The sequence below is a fragment of the Cryptomeria japonica genome, chromosome 9 (genome assembly GCF_030272615.1).
Source record: "Cryptomeria japonica chromosome 9, Sugi_1.0, whole genome shotgun sequence".
Taxonomy (NCBI): Eukaryota; Viridiplantae; Streptophyta; class Pinopsida; order Cupressales; family Cupressaceae; genus Cryptomeria; species Cryptomeria japonica.
This window is the reverse complement of record NC_081413.1, coordinates 650,777,411-650,797,021: the sequence shown is the minus strand read 5'-3', so window position 1 is coordinate 650,797,021 and position 19,611 is coordinate 650,777,411. Positions and strand designations below refer to the sequence as shown.

General features: G+C 37.0%; 2 protein-coding genes across 2 annotated transcripts; both read left to right on the top strand.

Moving 5' to 3' along the window:
- Window positions 1–590: 590 nt before the first annotated feature.
- Window positions 591–2,423, top strand: LOC131045755 (peroxidase 25). Its single transcript, XM_057979346.2, has 4 exons — window positions 591–884; window positions 976–1,155; window positions 1,451–1,613; window positions 1,700–2,423. Exons 1-4 carry the CDS (start codon window positions 663–665, stop codon window positions 2,119–2,121), a joined length of 987 nt encoding a protein of 328 aa, XP_057835329.1. The 5' UTR covers window positions 591–662; the 3' UTR covers window positions 2,122–2,423.
- Window positions 2,424–13,880: 11,457 nt separating this feature from the next.
- LOC131045727 (pentatricopeptide repeat-containing protein At4g02750-like) lies at window positions 13,881–18,256 on the top strand. The gene has a single exon (XM_057979318.2). The coding sequence runs from the start codon at window positions 14,600–14,602 to the stop codon at window positions 16,580–16,582; it is 1,983 nt and encodes a 660-aa protein (XP_057835301.2). The 5' UTR covers window positions 13,881–14,599; the 3' UTR covers window positions 16,583–18,256.
- Window positions 18,257–19,611: the final 1,355 nt, after the last annotated feature.

Sequence of the window (19,611 nt, the reverse complement as noted above, 5' to 3'; positions counted from 1 at the left end):
ATACACGGTTACTTTTAACATAGGCATGACCCTAGAAGAGCCGAGCAAAAGGCCTTTATACAGTACGGTAAAAGGAACTTTCTAAGAAAAAGAACAAAAGAGATAAAAGAATGTTGGCATTTGTGTTTATCTACGAAGCATTGAAAATGAGCCCAATTCAAACTTTGGAGCTCACCATCTAGAATCCCTTGACTTGTAAAGTCTCCTCTCTTACCACCTAATTCTCCCCCCTCTGCAATGCAGGAATCCACTGAAACCCACTTAAGAGTGGTGTATCTTCTTTCAAGTAAAAAACAAAACATTTGCTACACAAGATGGGCCCTGCAAACATATTAATATTCTTCTTTTTCCTTTCTTTCACACCTATGAAGATTTTGTTCACTTTTGAACCGTCACAGAAGAAAGGAATAAAGCCAATGGGATAAAGAAGTAAAACGCGTCGATCTGAATACGATGTCGAGGCAAAGCCTGGCACAATGCAGAACAGCTAGCTTTGTCATGTCATAAAGAAAGTCCATGCATTTGCAAATGGCCGGCAGCCAAGATTGACTCTTGAGCTATTGAATAGCTATATAAAGCTTGTGTTGAAGTCTGAAATATCACACATCAAGCAAGTTTTAGTTAAGGTTTCAACTTGAAATCTCCTGTGAATTTGAGAAGCCATGGCAATGGGCATAGTTTTTAAGGGAGTATTGCAATTTCTGGCCTTCTCGTTGGGTGTTTTTGTATTGGCAGGAGCTCAGGGAACCAAAGTTGGGTTCTATTCCTCCACTTGTCCAAAGGCCGAATCCATTGTTACGTCCACCGTCAAGACACATTTCAATGCTGATCAAACAATTGCAGCTGGCCTGCTAAGGCTTTTCTTCCACGACTGCTTTGTTCAAGTAAGAAATCAATGGCTTTTTTATTTCACATCATAAGAAAAAGGTTTTTATAGGAAGTTTACTAAGAGTTGGGTGAATTATTGTAATGCAGGGTTGTGATGCGTCCATATTGATCACTGGTCCATCTGCAGAGAAAAACTCGCTGACTAATCTGGGGTTACGTGGGTTTGAGGTTGTGGAGGATGCCAAAACACAGGTAGAAGCTGCGTGCCCAGGAGTCGTCTCTTGTGCTGACATTCTTGCCCTTGCTTCTCGAGATGCCGTTGTGCTGGTATTCTTCTTCTTTCCCTTATTTGAACCGTTTGTTTTTCCTGGTTTTATTTCTTTTCGATTTGATTGCAGAGCATTAAAAAACTGATCATTGTATAATAAATAATCAATAAGTATAGGGATGAATAGATCTTTTAATGATATTAGATTTTCACATTGCTGTTTTTAATTTTAATTTCTCAACATCTCAACATTGCAGATCAGACTCTATAATCCATCATAAATCATCCTTTTTAAATATCAGTAATTGTTCTTAAGATTATTAATTTTAATACGTGGTTTGCAATGCAATGCAGAGCACGGGACCAACGTGGGATGTACCGACTGGTAGAAGAGACGGCTTAGTTTCATCTTCCTCAGACGCTGCCAATCTCCCAACACCTGCTGATTCTGTCACCGTCCAGAAACAGAAATTCGCTGACAAAGGCCTCACGACCGAAGATCTTGTAACTCTCGTTGGTGAGCACTCCAACCACACTCTACAGTGTACACCAACTAATCCATAACTGTAAAAAATTTAATCTTTTTATAATTTGTTCATGTAGGAGCCCATACGATTGGACAAACAGATTGCCAGTTCTTCAGCTACAGACTGTACAACTTTACGACGACAGGGAACGCTGACCCTACCATCAGCAGCTCATATCTCTCTCAACTGCAGTCACTCTGCCCCTCCGGCGGCGACGGTTCGAAGCGCGTGGCTCTGGACAAGGGCAGCCAGTTGAACTTCGATGACAGCTTCTTTAAGAATGTGAGGGACGGCAATGCAGTGCTAGAGTCAGATCAGAGATTGTGGGGCGACGCCTCCACCAAAAGCGTAGTTCAAAAGTATGCGGGCACCATAAGAGGAGTGCTGGGCGTCAGATTTGATTTGGCTTTTGCTAAGGCCATGGTCAAATTGAGTAACGTCGGTGTGAAAACTGGGAGTGATGGCGAGATTCGCAAAGTCTGTTCTGCCTTCAATTGATCTTCGTTCTTCCTCGGCAATGACATGTGTTAGGATTTTGTTTATGGGAATAAATTTAAGAGTTCTATAGGTCCCCACTGTCGATTTAAGGCTGGCCATTTACAGTGGGTTAGGTTGTGAATTTTCAAATTTTTGATTTGTCTGTGGTGTGACAGATTGTTGTAGGAGGGCTCCAAGAGCTAAGCTCCTTGTTGGAGTAAATTCTCCACTTCTCTAGAATAAATACAATATATATATATATTTGGTAAGAGTTCCATATTAGTTCAAGAGGGAAATAAAGAGAATTAACTTTTATAATGAGAGTTTGATGTTAATTTTAAATTTAAAGATCATGTCTTCATTGGGAGTTCTCATTTTTAATTGATGAAAGACATTTTTTCTTATGTTAATCAAGAGACAACTATTCAAAAGTGTTTGTCTTTTCATTAATTAATAAACATTGTCATATGCACATTCTTATGTGTGGGGAGACAATAATTTAAATTAAAGAGTTTCAAGTATTAATTTCATTAAATTTTACATTTAATGATTAAATAATAGCATATTTTTTTATTCTTTTGGCTCTCTTTATTTCGATGATAGATCATAAAATGTGATCCAAAACGTTGATGCAAAAATGTTGAACACAATTGAATCCAAAAATAACTATATCTTGATATTATGAAAATCTCTTTTCATTGAGATAAAATAAACAATAGAAAAAAAATACAACAATTTTAAATAGTTTTAAAGTAAAATAAATAAATCTACAGTAAATAAAATGGAAAACAATAAATTTCAATAAAATAAAATAAATCTTAAATAAATAAATTATTTATTTAAATAATGTAAATGAAATCATTTTTTAATAACATAAATTAAAATAAAATAACTTTTAATAAACAATACAATTCAAGGTGGTATATTATTAATGTATTATGTATATCTTGATGTGCATAAAATTGACTTTGATTTAATTTATATTCCTCACACAAGTAATTTGTTTTTTAACTTAGCTTTCCTCCATGATAACTTAAATTGACCTTACTTCCTTTCATCACTTAATGTAATTATTCATTTGACTTAGTTTTTTCGTTATTCCTTGACCTAACTCCCTTTTATCACTTACTATAGTAATTAACTTTGCTTGCATAGACATTTTGAGCTTCATTTCATCACTTACTATAACTTACTATAACTTGACTTAATTTATGTTCATCGTGCAAGATAATTATTAGCTAACAGGCCATTTAATCACTTACTATTTATGTTCATCGTGTAGATAATTTTCTAACCTTTGATCATCAAGCCTCTAAAATCAACCCAATAAAAAAGAAAAGAAAGAAAAAAAAAAAGAAAAAAAGTCATCAAATTTTCTGATTAAAACTTCTAGAAGCAATTTCCTAACTTTCATCCAAATAGAGCTTCAATAACTAAAATACATCCAAAACTAACAATGCAACAATGTTTTTGCTGTGAAAGCTCGACTTTGATGGTAGAAACCTAATAATGCCAAATGCAACTTAAAATCAGAAACCCATCTATCTATGCACATAAAGAAACCAAAGAATATAAACCCCCAGGCTGCATATTTTCATTCCAAACATATGCAACATTTAAGTTAGATAGGTACAATGTATTTACATTTATTCTATGCATGGCAAAGAACTTTGTTAATTCCTTGGAGGTCATCAAAAGATAGTAATAAACTTAACAGAGATTTATTAAAAAAAAATTTACTACACAGACTTTTAAGTAACTTAGATTGTACATAACATAATTTTTTTAAATATAAGGTTCTTACTATTTGCAAGAAGCCCAATATGCTGAAGATAAATTTAGCATTATACATTTGATAATATTGAAAATAATTAATGATGAAAGTTTTCAGACCTGCCTCTCTTTCTAAAAAAGAATGAAGGGATCTGTACCTAGATTTGTTAACTACTGAACCTTCTCAGATAAAATTTAGATCTATAATATTTTCATTGTCCTAAAAAAATCTGTAATCATGTTTCTTTCTTAAAAGTAAGTTGTAAAATTTATTCTAATATTTTAACTCAATGTTTCTTAAGTTGTAGTTGTGAAAAGACATGAGGTTTTTTCAATTTGTGAATTCATGATTTTTTATTAGTTCCTTTTATGACAGAAATACTAATGTATTCATCCAAATCTATTAAATATCAAAGCATCAATCAATCAAATCAACAACTAAAATAGGTTGACCATGTCAAAGCATCAATCAATCTTAATCAAGAATTAAAATAGGTTGACTAAATTTTTTAATGTTTGTATTTTTTCATATTTATTTAAAAATACACAAATTGATTTATCTATTATTCTATTGATAATAATAATCTAATAGAGTCATGTTAGGATGATGTCAACATTTTAAATGTCAAAACATCAATCAATGAGAAGAAATAATTAAAATAGGTTGATCAGATTTCCTAATGTTTCTATTTTCATACAATAGTGTTTCGTCATGTTTCTTTTGACAATGCAATGGATGATAAATCCACTTGATTTTTTATAATAATAATTTAAAAATATATAAAGTTATAGATATCAAACATATAAAATTATTAAATGTATAATTTTAATTAACTCATTTCTATAATGATAAGATAATAATTTCTTATATAATATTTTATAATAAATAAAATTATTAAATAATAATATATTATAATTTATATATATTAATGAAATAATTATAAGATATTAATTATATATAAATCAAATATAATTATATAATTAATACTTATTATTATATAATCATTAATAATAAATAATAGAATACTTACTATGAGTAATAATAGATGTTATTAATAATTAATATTATAATAATTTATTATTATATGTCTAATATTATTATTATAATATAGATTAATTATTACATGTATAATTATACATGATAGTAGTTATCATAATTATTATTATATTTAATTAATTAACAATAATAATTGTATAGCTATTATAATTATATAATTATTATTATAAAATATATTAATTAATTTTAGTTTAATGATTAAGAATTATTGTACATAAGAGTTTTAATTGTAATTTGACATACAGTGTTTCTTACAAAATCTTGGAAATAAGTTTCTTAATACATGATTACCATTAAAGATTATATTTAGATGCACAAACGAACAATAAAAATGAAATTAATAAACCATATTTTTAAAAGTAGTAAGTGCCAACAATATTTTACTATGGTAATTGAACTATGCAAATTTTATAGTGTTATTAAATCCATGCCTAATGCACAATGAAATCTCCAATGGTAACCCTAAGTTATTATTTTCATTTTCACCGATCTATAAATATTTATAATCTTGCAAACTATAGTGCAATTTGAAATTATTGATGCATGCTATACTTTTCTTTACTAAGTTCTTTTATAATTTTAGGGTTTTTTTTTTTTCTTCAGATTTATTGTCTTAAAGTTATACACTAATGCATATAATATTTGTAAAGTGTTTCTAAATAGTCCAATCTTAATAAATGATTTACTACAATTTGTATAATATAGCATTTCTATATGTATAGTACATTCAATTTAATAAGAGTGTAGAAAAGAGTTCAAAATTATGATTCTTATTTAGTTTAATACAATTTGAAAACTTTTAGGACATTTTTATGAATTCAACTCAAGAAATCAATGTTGTTCATTTTATAATGAATGTGAATACAACAACACAAAGGTGTGAAGGGCTTTGTGGCAAGAAGCAAGTAGCATCAGACATGAGAAATGCTACTAGAAAATTAGTCTTGTTGGACCACCAAAATTTCCAATGCAATATAATTCTTTTTTTTTTTAAAAAAAGAGGGGTAAAAGTTTATTAAATAAAACTGAATGGTACAAAGAACAAGGCCTCAAGCCCAAAAATGAAAATAGAAACAAAGAACTCGACAGAAAGCCCCCAAACGAGCAACAACTAATCTGCTAAATCCTCCTTGACCAAATCCTCAAGAATATGAACATACTTCGAGGGTAGATGAACCCAGTCTTCAACTCTCCACCCCTCCAAGTGATCTGAAGCCCACTTCACCAGACAATTAGCAACTCTATTCCACTCATGGGGAACATAACAAAAAGAAACTGCCTCCAAGGAAGCACTCAAAGAAAGAATGCAATATAATTCTTATGGTTCAAAACTACTAGCCATTATTTTGCTTTCCCCAATGATCAATTGTTGAAAGAAATATAAATGTAATTGGTTATTTAGCACAAATTAATTAAATTGAGATAACCCTTATAACATGTTCTTAGAATTATGGTATCACATTTTGGTTTTCTACTCGCGGGGGGAGTTTTTCTGTGTTCACAGGGGTCTGGAGGGGGTTGGACAGGGGTTTGATCTCCTTTTTTCTGCGGCTGGGCATTTTTTGGCTGCCTTCTGGTGCGAGAATCTCTTAGACGGGGGGCTCGTGGTCGTTTGGGCATTTGGGACGACTGCCTTGCCTCTTTCCTTACTTTGTTTGGTTCTTGGGCTCTTTTTTCCATGGAGAATCAAGGCCTTGCTTCTTCCCTAGATTTGGAGATGGTAGATCCATCCTCTTTGATGCATGTCGGTTACAAGGATAGGACTGAGCTTCCCCCTTCTGGGGAGGGTACCTCCTCATCAAAAGGGTCTTTTCGAATTAAAAAAGTTAATGGATGTTTGGAGAGATCGGAAGATAGACCAGTTTTGGTTATTCAACCTGAGCAGGTTTTAGAAGATGTTGATTACTGGGGCAAGCACGCTCTTATATGCAAATTTTTGGGCCTTCGTCTCTCTCTTCCTATGTTGGAATCCTGGGCACGTCGGGTTTGGAACCCTGAAGGAGATATGGAGATTCTTTTGGCGGCTAATAACTACTTCCTGGTTATTTTTTCAAGCATAGCAGACAGGAATAGGGCTTTTGAGGGTGGCCCTTATTTCTTTAACCAAGTTGGGCTCTTTATCAAGCCTTGGCATATGGGCTTCAACTCTGCGGAAGAGATCCCGTCGCGGGTACCTGTGTGGGTTCGTTTGCCGAGGCTTCCGTTGGAATTTTGGAGGGAAGATATCCTCCACTCAATCTCTTTACTTCTTGGGAAACCCGTTGGATCGGCTTCATAGACTCAAGATCGTAAGGTAATCTCCTTTGCTCGCATTTGTGTTGAAGTTGTTTTGAATAATCCATTACCAGACTCTATGGAAATTTGCATGGGTTCTTCCTCCTGGATTCAGCAGCTAGATTACGAAACCCTCCCATTCAGATGCAGAATTTGCCATGAATATGGTCATCTTCATCGCAGATGCCCCAGATTGAATTCTTCCCCCTTGCCCGCCTCTGAACCTCCTAGGTTGAACAAGGGGAAAGCCCCGGTGTCTGATGGGCCTGTTGATAAGGAGGGATTTACCCCAGTTAAATCTCGTAATAAAGGCAAAGGCAAGAAGAGACCTTGGATGGATAGACAGAATGATGACACATTTAACAGGTTTGAGGTTCTGGATAGCGTAGTCCAAGAAGATGGTATTCCAACTGAGCTTTCTTTTGGGGTTAAGGGTCAAGTAGAGAATCAAGAGGTGGTTGCAAGGCAGGAGGAGCCGATTCTATCGTCAGGGGTTCAACAGGTTTGTCAACCGGCTTTGGACTTGATCTCTCATGTTCAGAATATTGGTGGCCTCCAGGAGTCACAGATTACGGTGGGTAATGCTAGCTTGACTCCTTGTCCGGAAGCTTTGAAGGCATCCGCGGATCCTGTGAAGAGTGCTAAGGCTCCTCCTGCCTTAGGCTTGCATCAAAAACATTTTAAAAAGGGGCCTCTAGATAAATAGTCAAGGAGTGGAAGGAAGACTGATCAAGAGAAGGTCAAGATTATGGGGGATACTTTGGTTGAGTCTGGGTTTGTGAAACCCATTGATTCCCACTTCTCCCACCCCCCTAAATGATAGTTTTATCTTGGAATGTAAGGGGGTTGAACAACATCCCCAGACAAAAGGCTGTTCGCAGATTAATCGAGTCTCAGGCTCCGGATGTGGTATTCATTCAGGAAACCAAGCTTACAGTGGATGGTTTGAATAATTGTGCTCTGCGTATCTGGCCCCAAGGCTACTGGCAGGGGGTGGGGGCGTTGGGCAGTTCTGGGGGGGTGGCTTGCTTTTGGAACCCGAGGAAAGTCTCCCCCTTATGGTGGGTCTCTAGTCGGTCTTCTATCTCTATGGTTTCTTCCATTTTTGAAACTGGTGAAAAATGTCTTTTCTCCAATATTTACGCTCCTACTGATCTTCCAGGTAAGACACACCTTTGGGATCATATCAATTTTGTTCGTTCTTTGGAACCGTTTCTCCCATGGATTTTGGCTAGTGACTTTAATGCTGTTATTAGTATGGATGAAAAACGAGGAGGGTTAGCTAGGCTTGATCCTTCCTCTCTTTTTCTCAGAGATAATATTGGTCTCCTTAACCTTGTTGACGTGAAGCCAATCAATGGAGTTTTTACTTGGAATAATAGGCAGTGTGGTGATGAGGCTATCTCAGAATGGCTTGATAGATTTCTGGTTTCCTATTATTGGATGAGTAGCAGGTGGACTACCAGTTCTGATATCCTAGATTGGAGGGGATTTGATCACTGGCCTATCAAACTTTGTGTCTCCTCTTATGGGGTCACCAAAAATCCGTCCTTCAAATTTCAATTGATGTGGCTATGGGATCACTCTCTTCGGGATCTGGTGCTGGATTGGTGGTACGAAGGGCTTCCTGCCCATGGGAGGGCCATGTACACTTTTAGCAAACGACTCCAATATGTGAAGTATAGGCTTAAGAGGTGGAATAAACAATGTTTTGGGAATCTGCATGCTCAGAAACTTGCTGCTCAATCTAAGCTGGATAGTGTTACTCGTCAGATTCGAGACCATGGGCTGTCCTCTGACCTTTTGAATGCTGAGTCCTTGGCACTTAAGGGCTTAGAAGAGTGGGAGCTTCGGGAGGAGATTGTCTGGAAGCAAAAATCTCGTATTGATTGGCTTCAGGAGGGGGACAGGAACACATCTTTCTTCCATAATTCGGTCAAGGCCCGTAGGAAGGGTATCTCCTTTTCCATGCTTCTCTCGAGTGATGGGACCCAACTCTCGTCCTGTGGTGAAATTTCGAGGGAAGCTGTCAACTATTTTTCTAATCTTTTTACTAGGGAGGATATTGCTGCTAGATCCGAGGAGAGGGCTATCTTGGCTTCTATTCCTTGCTTGGTCTCAGATGAGATGAATGGGGCTCTTTTGGGTCCAATACTGCTGCTTGAATTGGAGAAGGTTGTGTTTAGTATGAAAAAAGGCAAAGCTCCTGGCCCAGATGGGTTTCCGATTGAGTTCTTCCAGGAATTTTGGGAAATAATAAAGTTTGATCTCCTTGAGGTGGTTCAGGAATCCCTTAGGAACAAACAAATGCTTAAGTCTCTGAATTCTACTTTTCTAGCTCTCATACCTAAGAAGGAGGGGGCTAATCAGATGGATCAATTCAGGCCTATTGCTTTATGCAATGTTGTCTACAAGATCATCACCAAATTGATTGCTGAGAGACTCAAACCTCTCCTTGGTGCTTTGATTTCTACTGAGCAGGGAGGCTATGTGGAAGGGAGACAAATCTTGGATGGTGTCGTGATTGCTTCGGAGGTTATTCACTCTATGGCTTCCTCTAAGGAGAGGGCGATGTTCATTAAGATTGACATGGCTAAAGCTTATGATCGGGTGAGCTGGGAGTTCCTTCAGAATATCCTCTTGGCCTTTGGCTTTAAAGAGGAATGGGTGAGTTGGGTTCTCAGTTGTGTTACCTCATCCTCCTTCTCCATTCTCATTAATGGGGAATCTTCAGATTGGTTTAGTGCTTCTCGGGGACTCTAGCAAGGGGACCCTCTTTCCCCTTATCTTTTCATTATCATGGCAGAAGGTCTTGGTAGATTTATTAAATCTCAGGTGTGGCAGGGTCGTATTCACGGCTGGAGTTGGAACAATGATCTCCCTCCCTGTTCTCACCTTCAATTTGTGGATGATACTGCTTTGATGGGCTTGGCTAGAGTTAGTGAGGCAGTAAATTTCAGGAGAACTTTAGACATCTACTTGAAAGCTGCTGGTCAGAGTATTAATGATGATAAATCTTCCATTTATTTCTTTAATACTCCTCGTCTCATTCAGAACAGGATTGCCAGGATCCTTAGATTCCAAATTGGATCGCTTCCCCTGATGTACCTAGGGATTCCTTTGGCTTTGGGACCCCAACGGAGAGATTTTTGGCAGGGGATTTTGGATAAGTTCCAGAGTAAGGTTAGTCATTGGACTTACAGATGGCTCTCTTCTGCTGGTAGAGTGCTTCTCCTTAAAACTGTGGTGCAGGCTCTCCCTATTTATAGGTGTTGTGTGCAGAATCCTCCTGCCTCCTTTATGAGGGAGTTTGATGCTCTTTCCCGGCAATTTCTTTGGTCAGGAAACCTTCTTTCTTCGAAGTGGAGTTTAGTCAAGTGGGAGTCTGTCTGTAGGCCGAAGCATGCTAGGGGCCTTGGCCTTAGGTCTATGGCTCTTATGGTTTCGGCTTTGGCGGCTAAGCTGTACTGGAGATGGTGCAACAACCAGGATCAGGAGTGGGCCAAGATTCTTTCTTTCAAGTATGTTCCTGGGGTTGAGAGCCAGGATGTGCCGCGGATTGCTCTGCTGGGCAAAGGTTCTTGCATATGGGATATTCTTAAGAAGGGAGCTCAGCTTGTTAGGAATGGTCTCTTCTGGATCTGTAACAATGGATCTGATGCTCTCTTTTGGTTGGACTCTTGGGATGGTCACCCTCCCATCCTATCTAGTTTCCCACAGCTTCTGCCTCTTTGCCAGATGTTCTCTGATGCTGGGTGGATTAAGGTGGAGCATTTTAAAACTGTTAAGCGTATGGGTCATTTGGAGGTGTCTTGCTGGAAGGATCCGCAAGAGTGGCCGGTGGGCGGTTCTGAGGAGGATCGGGCAGCTTTGTGTAAGGTCTTGGAGGGCAGGCTTTGCAGCTCTCTGAAGGAGAGGGACAAATTGGCTTGGAGTCCTAGCCCAAAAGGTAATTATACTATTGCTCAAGGCTACGCTGTGCTTGATAGGAATTTACATGGTCCTGCTGAGGTGCCTTGGTGGAGAAAGGTCTGGAACAACTTTTCTTGGCCCAAGTGTAATTTATTTTTATGGTTGGTTGCCCAGAGGAAATGTCTCACTTGGGAGAACCTTCGCAAAAGGGGGTTTCAGGGACCTTCCATTTGTGTTCTTTGTTTGAGCAGTGAAGAATGTTCTTCCCACTTGTTCTTCCACTGCCCCTACTCTCGTGAGATTTGGCACAGATGGTGGGAGGCTTGGCATCATGGTTGCATTCATGCTTCCTCTCTTATTGAGTTTTGGGAGAGTCTGGGCAGGCCTCCTGCGAAGACTCCTTTTCTTCAGGTGGCCTGGTTCATTGGGCCTAGTTTCATTCTTTGGAACCTTTGGCTGGAAAGGAACCGTAGAGTTTTTTGTGATTCCAGATTGGATAGTGGTCAACTGTGGACAAAGATTATCAGTAGGCTTCAGGAGACTATTCATGCTAAATGTGATATGTCTGTAAGTATTGATCCTGGGGATGTTACGGTCGTGCGAGATTTGAGCTTGGGTGTTAATAGTAGGGGTTGCTCTGCTAATATTATACCCCGTCGTGTCAAGAGACGGGTCTGTCGTGATGGGAGATGGGCTCCTCCTCCTGATGGGGTCCTGAAGATTAATACGGATGGATCTTCTCGGGGGAATCCTGGGCATGCTGGTATTGGGGGTATTGGTAGAAGTAAAGATGGTGATGTTGTTTTTTGCTTCTCTGTCTACAAAGGGCTTTACTCTAATAACCTGATGGAGGCCCTGGCTATTAAGACTGCTGTTGAGCGGGGTTGCTCTCTTGGCTGGAGGAGAATTATCTGTGAGTCTGACTCTCAGATTGTTGTGGATATGTTGAACAACCAGAGGTTGGATGGTGTTAGTTGGCATTTAGCTTTGATGGTCAGACAGATTTTAAGTGTATGTAGCTCCTTGGAATCTGTCTCTTTCTGTCACATCCCTAGAGAATGGAATACCGTGGCTGACTGCTTGGCGAAGTGGGCCTCGGAGAAAGGGGAGGGTTGGGATATTAGTGGTAGGGGTGAGTTACCTTCTGATTATCGAGGGATTTTGGAAAGAGATTTAATGGAAGACAGGACTATGTAGTGTTGTTGTTTGGTTTGTTGGTTGTTCTCCTTTTTGCTGAGCCTTTGGCTTCTGCCTTGTATCTCGATTTGGATTGAATAAATTTTTTCCCCTTCTTTCAAAAAAAAAAAAACATGTTCTTAGAATTGAATCTAAATTTTAATAATTCACAATCATTAGTTACATTGTACATTATTCCCAAATTACCATGTCATAAACAAACACAAAAGAAATTTTCTTCATGAAAAATCAATTATTGAAATTCATAATATCATAAATTGTATTGGAGTTACAAAAAGAGTTCTTGAACCTTTGATTATCCTGATTTAAAAACCACCTCTAGTAATCCATACACTTGTTGTTTTCCTTTCAATGACCATTACAATAAAGGACTTCTATCACATGGAAAACAAAAAAATTGCACACTACACAAAAGACAAGAGAAAAAAGTAAACAAATGCTAGTTGAATTTAATGGAATATAATAATGTAAAAAATTATATTGAAGTTATAAAAGTTCTTGAAATTTTTTATAAAACAATAAATGTCATGCATGTCCTTTAAAGCCCATGCAACTTGAATGCGATCAACTAACGTACTATAAATCCATGAACATTGTTATATTCATTTAACTTTGCATTACAACAAAGCATTCCCAATCATACATGAATAGAAAAAAATCATAAAGAAGACATCTTTTGATTGTTGCAAAGCCAAATTATTGAGTAAAACATGTGATCTAATTGGTTCTAAAGAAAACTATTTGATATTCAAATCTAAAATAAAATTCCTTGATGATGAATTACTATAACAAAATACAATAAGCATTTCAAACACAATGAAAAAGTGGTAAGTGAATGTTTCTACTAAAATATGATCTTGCTTAAACACTAAAAGTTTGAAAATGCAAATTAGTCTTGCTAAAACACTAAAAGTTTCAAAATGCAAATTATTGTGAAAGAAACCCGCTTTAAACTCATCAACAACTATTACATGCTCTCAAGACTAAATCAAGATCATTGATAATTGAAATTGCAATTCTATACTTTTAACATTATTATGTAATTGTGATTAGATAATTCATTACTGAAATATAAATTATAAATTGAATAATAAAAAATAAAAAATTAATTTTAATTTATATTTCATTTGATTGCTTTCATAAATTCATTTTCAGATGGTGGTGACTTCGCTGAATGAGCAACGGTTAGACGAGGTTAGCTGGCACTTGACTGTGGTATTTAGACAAATTCTTTGGTTGTGCAATTCCTTTGAATCTTCTGCTTTTAATCACTTTCTTAGAGAATGGAATGGAGTTGCTAATTGTTTAGCCAAATGAACTTCTGATCATGGACAAAGCTGAAATATAATAAATAAGAAGCAATTATCTATGAATATGTCTCATTTACTTAATGATTTAATGAATATCAATAAAATTATGTAATTTTTTTTCTATATGAAACATTTAACTCTTCTTACTTTGTTACTCTTTCTTTGATCTAAATTTTTTTGACCCCTCTTTTAGTTTACTAAACTTGACGATACAAAAAAGAATTTTTTTTTGCTCAAAGTAGATTTGGTCTTACCAAAACATATCTAACAACTGCCCTGCAAATTGCACTTCTCCCGCAGCCCCTGTTATGAATAGATTTCTACCGCTTGTAGATGCGAAACCTCTGATTTGTTCAATTGGTGTGGTCTAAAATTGACCTCCATTTGATCTGAGTTTACAAGTATTTGGTTCCGAGTTTAGATAATATTCTATGATGTTCAAATTTACAAATGAAACCGTGAAAAATAGATTTCTGGCACATCATGAAGTGGGAACCTGCAAGCAATTGCAAGGATGCCGAGTGATATTACTGACATCAACTTCGCACAAAGGCTACCAGCAAGATTAGAATGCATATATTTGTCTTTTCTTCACATATCCAAAACAAAATTACAGAACAAGATGGGTTTTATTTATGAGAAAAATGTCCAAGGATGTTAAAGCTTTTCAGACAGCAGGGTAAGTGCAAATTTATGCCGTTGTTTCACTTACAGCATCAAGGAGTTACTACAGCACAGCATATTTGCGTCAGTGAACATAACATTAAAGACTACATTCAATTCTTGCAGACTTGCATTAAGGAGAAAGACATAGCAGGGGGCAAGTTAATGCACTCTCGCATAAATGTGATGGCGTTTACCTCAAATACAGTTTTACATAAAGTGGTGGGCAACATGTATGTGAAATGTGGATGTGGAGGACGCTCGTAAAGTCTTCGATCGAACTTCTGAGCGAGACGAATGCTTGTGGAGTGTCATGATTTCAGGCTATGCAGCGCAGGGCTTTCCTCACAGAGCATTGGCACTGTTCCAGCAAATGCAAACAAGCATCCTTCAGCCCAGTCACTTTACGTTTTCCGCCGTTATTTCTGTATGCAATGCCCTTGTCGATTTCTATGGAAACTGTGGATATATCGTGGATGCCCGCCAAGTGTTTGATAAAATGTCTTTGGGAGATGCTGTGTCGTGGACTATTATTATTTCTTCTTATGCAAGGAGAGAACCTTGCGAGGAAGCTTTGAGTCTGTTTCGGCAAATGAAGCAGTCAGGCTTCCAGCCATGTCAGTTTGTATATTCAGGGGTGATTTCGGCATGTGCACGTCTCGGATTGCTAGAAGAGGGTGTGGAAATCCATGAGGAGATCATTAGGAAGGGATATGAGTTTCATATCTCTGTGGCCAATGCTCTTATAGATATGTATGTGAAATGTGGAATGATACGAAAGGCGCGAGAATTGTTTGACAAAATACCCCAACGAGATGTTGTCTCATGGACTGTGATGGTTTTGGCTTATACAAAGCAAGGGTTTGCTGAAGAGGCATTGACACTGTTTTGGAAAATGAGAGAAACAGGCTGCAGGCCTAATGAGCTCACCTTTGCTAGTGTTCTTACGGCAGTTGCCAACATGGGATCTCTCAAGCTCGGTACGCAATTCCACGCAGAGATATTGAGATGTGGATTCCAGACTTATGTCTCTGTTGCAAATGCATTGATGGATATGTATGCAAAATGTGGTAGCATAGAGAAGGCGCAGGATGTGTTTGCTCAAATGCATCAAACCGATGTGGTTTCATGGAATACAATGACTACAGGACTTGCACATAACGGATTTCTTGAGGAGGCTCTAAAACTGTTTAATAAAATGCCTCGACGTGATGTGATATCTTGGAATGCAATGATTGCAGGGTTTATGCAGAATGGGTTTGTTGAAGAAGCTGTGAAACTGTTTAACGAAATGCCCGAAAGAAGCATAGTTTCGTGGACAACGATGATTTCAGGATATGCACATAATAGATTTCTCGATGAGGCCCTGAAGCTCTTCAAGGAAATGACTATACGGGACACTGTCTCATGGAACGCAATGATTGCAGGATTAGGGCATAATGGTTATGACGACGAGGCCTTGAAGCTTTTTCAACAAATGCACTTAGCTGGTGTAAGGCCAAACTCGGAAACCTTTGCTACTGTGCTACCTGCCTGTGCAAAATTGGCAGCTCTAGGACATGGGGTGGAAATCCATGAAAAAGTAATAAGAAGTGGGTTTCACACAGATGTTCTTGTGGGCAATGCCTTGATAAATATGTATGCAAAATGTGGTGATATTCAGAAGGCAAATGAAATATTTGAAAGAATGCATCAAAGAGATTCAGTCTCCTGGACATCTATGATTACAGGGTTCGCGATGCATGGTTATGGCAAGAAATCCCTTGACCTCTTTGAGCAAATGAAATTTTCTGGTATGACACCAGATCATATCACCTTTCTTAGTATTTTGTCTGCATGCAGTCATGCAGGTTTGGTGGATGAGGGCCATAAGTACTTCGATTGCATGAGAACGTATTATAATATCAACCCTACTATGGAACACTATAGATGCATGGTTGACCTTCTTGGGCGTGCTGGCCATCTGGATGAAGCAATCGATTTCATCTACAAAATGCCAGTAAAACCCAATGGCGCCATTTGGAATTGTTTGATGGGTGCTTGTAGGATACACAGTAATGTGGATTTAGGAGAATATGTGGCAGGACGAATTTTTGAATTGGAGCCTCAAAATGCAGCACCTTATGTGCTTCTTATGAATATCTATGCTGCAGCTGGCAGGTTGAGTGAGATTGAAACTATACGGCAAATGATGAACGACAGGGGTGTAAAAAAGACACCCGGATACAGTTGGAATGAGATCAATGAACATGTAAATGCTTTTTCTGTAGGAGAAAGGTTGCAGACAGAAAATTGAAAAAAAGGTGGCGACATTATCTTGGAAAATCAATGTAACATGTCTATTGCTATTCGAGCTCTGTGATGAATAACAGAATAAGTTAATGAACATGGGAACGAATTCTTTTGACACCAACTAGATTGAATAGCTAGTGTTACCATTCAGGTACTTATATGATATTAAACAATCGCCTCGAATAGCTAATGAGACATCCCATGACTTCTGTGGTCTAAAAGAAATCCCCTTGGGCTATCGGTAAATTGTATGTGAACAGTGAAATTGACTCACTGAACCAACTCTTTCTCCATGATTTTTCAATGGAAAACTGCTCTCAGGGTGCAAATTTTAGTTTTATGGAGAAAATTCCACTCACAAGATAAAAAATAGAAATCTTGAGTATCATCAGAAAATAAGATAAGAATGTGTCCTACTCTACAGCAGCAGCCAGCTTCCCCCAACATCTGAGAACATCTGGAGGGATCAACAACTGACAGTCTTGGAAGAGATATACATGTACAAAATCCATTTTATTGTGGAGCACAACAAAAGATTAAAAGGCAGAAGTTGAACTACAATTCTGAAAACTCCGGCAAAACCATCTCACGATCCAGTAATTGCAGAAGTCAAATTTGGAATTATTCTCAAACGCTGTTAAGTTTGAAATTATTCTCAACACTGTAAAATTGAATGACCCGAAAGATCTTTGATTTGTCTATACTACAGCAATTTACGTTTGATACAACAAAGGGTTAGCTCTGCAGGAGCAGAAATGATTTGAGTATGAGATGTAAATCCTATTATTCTCAATCAAATTGAAGACTACCCTCAAAGTCTCCAGATCACGGAAGCTGGATGAAGCTTGAAGTTTCAATATCTCTCAACTGTTCTTTATACTGCTGGTAATTTTTGGTTTTTTTGGATGTCTAACATGACTCTCTAATTCCATACGTAAGACTCGAATTGTTGTATTGCCTTTGTAAAAATATGGCTAGGCTAGTTCAGCGATGAGAAATTGCCAGCCTTTAATCTTATTAGTTATTACGGTGCATCTTATAGATATCACTACATTAAGATGTGATAGGCTATAAGTTCAGCTTAAAAATTCAGTTTTAGTTTGTCTTCATAGCTGGTCCAGAAGGCGTAATAGATTATTCTGCAAATTTTGTAATAGACTCCCATGTTTTATATGATCTTCTTCTTGTTTGTCATCACTAGAGCATTTAAACTCTCTTCAGAAGAGCCAGCGGGTGTCTTGAATGCCACTTACAATAAAATTTACCACCAAGCTTGCTGCTGATCCTCGTAGAGCATGCAAACAATGAGATTGTATCAAGAGATGAAGGTAGGACTTATCTGCCAATATGCTGCATGCTGAATGATGCGGAGGAGGAACAAATTACCTGCTACCACAGCAAGGCAATTTGAAAGCCATTTATGCTGTTACACAATTACCCTGCGTTAACAGAGTATTATTAATCTTGGAATATGCAGCAACTGCCACTTGAAGCCAAATTTCTATCCAAGATTGTTGCACGAGAAAATGAACCAGAGATCAGTTTTGTTTCCTATTAACGCTCATTCATGGAACGTTTCCCTTCCTTGGATTTGTTCTATTTTGAGAAAACCCACCCAGGTCTGAAATAATTTAGGCGATCCAAACTCTCAGATAAATAAAATGAAGGCATTCTCCCATTCTCTTTGTATATCTCGTTTGCAGTAGGATTATCTTATAAATATTCTTCTTATTTCAAATCACTAGGTATTCTCTTTTCTTTCTAGAATGGAGACAAATGAAAATGGGCAAATAATCTCAAGAAATCTTGAAGAAAACTGGTAGACCAAAAGTCCAGTCAAAGTCCGCCATTGTCAAAAGCCATTGGCATATGATTTTTTAATCATGGCTGCTTCTTGTAGAACCCATGCCATTGACATTAGAATTCTTTTAGTAATGACTGCTTCTTCGAGAACCCAACCAATGATATAACCCAATAATGGTGGGACAAAAAGCTACATCAATTTATTGATGTTGAGTCTGCAGACTTCTTAGGAATTGCAGAAAGAGATATATTTGAATAATCGATTCATGAACCTTTCTTATGCGAGTTCGCAATTACAGTGCACAAGGTGAACCATGAAAAAGACTTTTGGCGTTATTATGCAATCAAACGGAAGATCTGTTAGACAAAAATAAAATTGAAACAACTGTAGAAGTTATAGTTTGTGGTTGCCTGAGCTATAGATGAGCAGGTGAGCTAACCAGTAAACAATTACTTAATAAAGGTTACACGCGGCATATAATATTTTACCGTGTAGACTAGTACTTCCTTGAGATGGATTGTACTATTGGTTCAATTCCATTGTCCATCAATATGTTGCTTGAAATTTTCAACAATAAAATGGTTCAGTGAGGAGGAAATAAGGTAGGGAGAGGTTCAAGATGCTTCCATTGTAGAAATTTGATGTGAATAAGAAGGGGGAATAAGGTTGGCTTGTACATAGGAAGAAGAAAGAGATTGACGAAAAGTTGGGAAATTTTGAGGATTGAAAGGGATTTAAAAAAATTAAATTTCAGTTTCTATTTAATAGTCAATGAGGTTATTTCACTTAAGTTTTTTTATTAACTAAAATGCATAGTTTCACACCTAAACATTATATTATACTTAACAACTTGAATTGTATTGTCACTTTAATTAATTAGAAATACTTTAATTTTATGAGAGTATTAATGTAATAAGTTAGAGATTTGGATATTAACAATACAAAGTACAAAATATATTCTATAAAAAAATTAATGTTCAAAGTAAGTCTTGATTATTTTATTTAAATAGAATATTATAGTATAACACCATAATAGTGCTTTCAACAAGAGATATGACAAATATTCAACTTTGTCTTTTAGAGTCAATTATGTAGTGTAACAATGCTACAAAACACCACACAATTCACAAACTCCATTCCAATATCTAATAAATAGGGTTAGGCATTTCAAAAAGTCACAAGTGGTTTCCAATATCAAGAGTTAGAACAAAGGACCTAATTTGGGCATC

What these genes read in the sequence shown, in the direction of transcription:
- LOC131045755 (XM_057979346.2), top strand. Translation starts at nt 663, where the DNA reads ATGGCAATGGGCATAGTTTTTAAGGGAGTATTGCAATTTCTGGCCTTC. An exon ending in TCCACGACTGCTTTGTTCAA is followed by an intron (nt 885 to 975) that starts GTAAGAAATCAA and finishes ATTGTAATGCAG; the next exon opens with GGTTGTGATGCGTCCATATT. An exon ending in AGATCTTGTAACTCTCGTTG is followed by an intron (nt 1,614 to 1,699) that starts GTGAGCACTCCA and finishes TTGTTCATGTAG; the next exon opens with GAGCCCATACGATTGGACAA.
- LOC131045727 (XM_057979318.2), top strand. Translation starts at nt 14,600, where the DNA reads ATGATTTCAGGCTATGCAGCGCAGGGCTTTCCTCACAGAGCATTGGCA.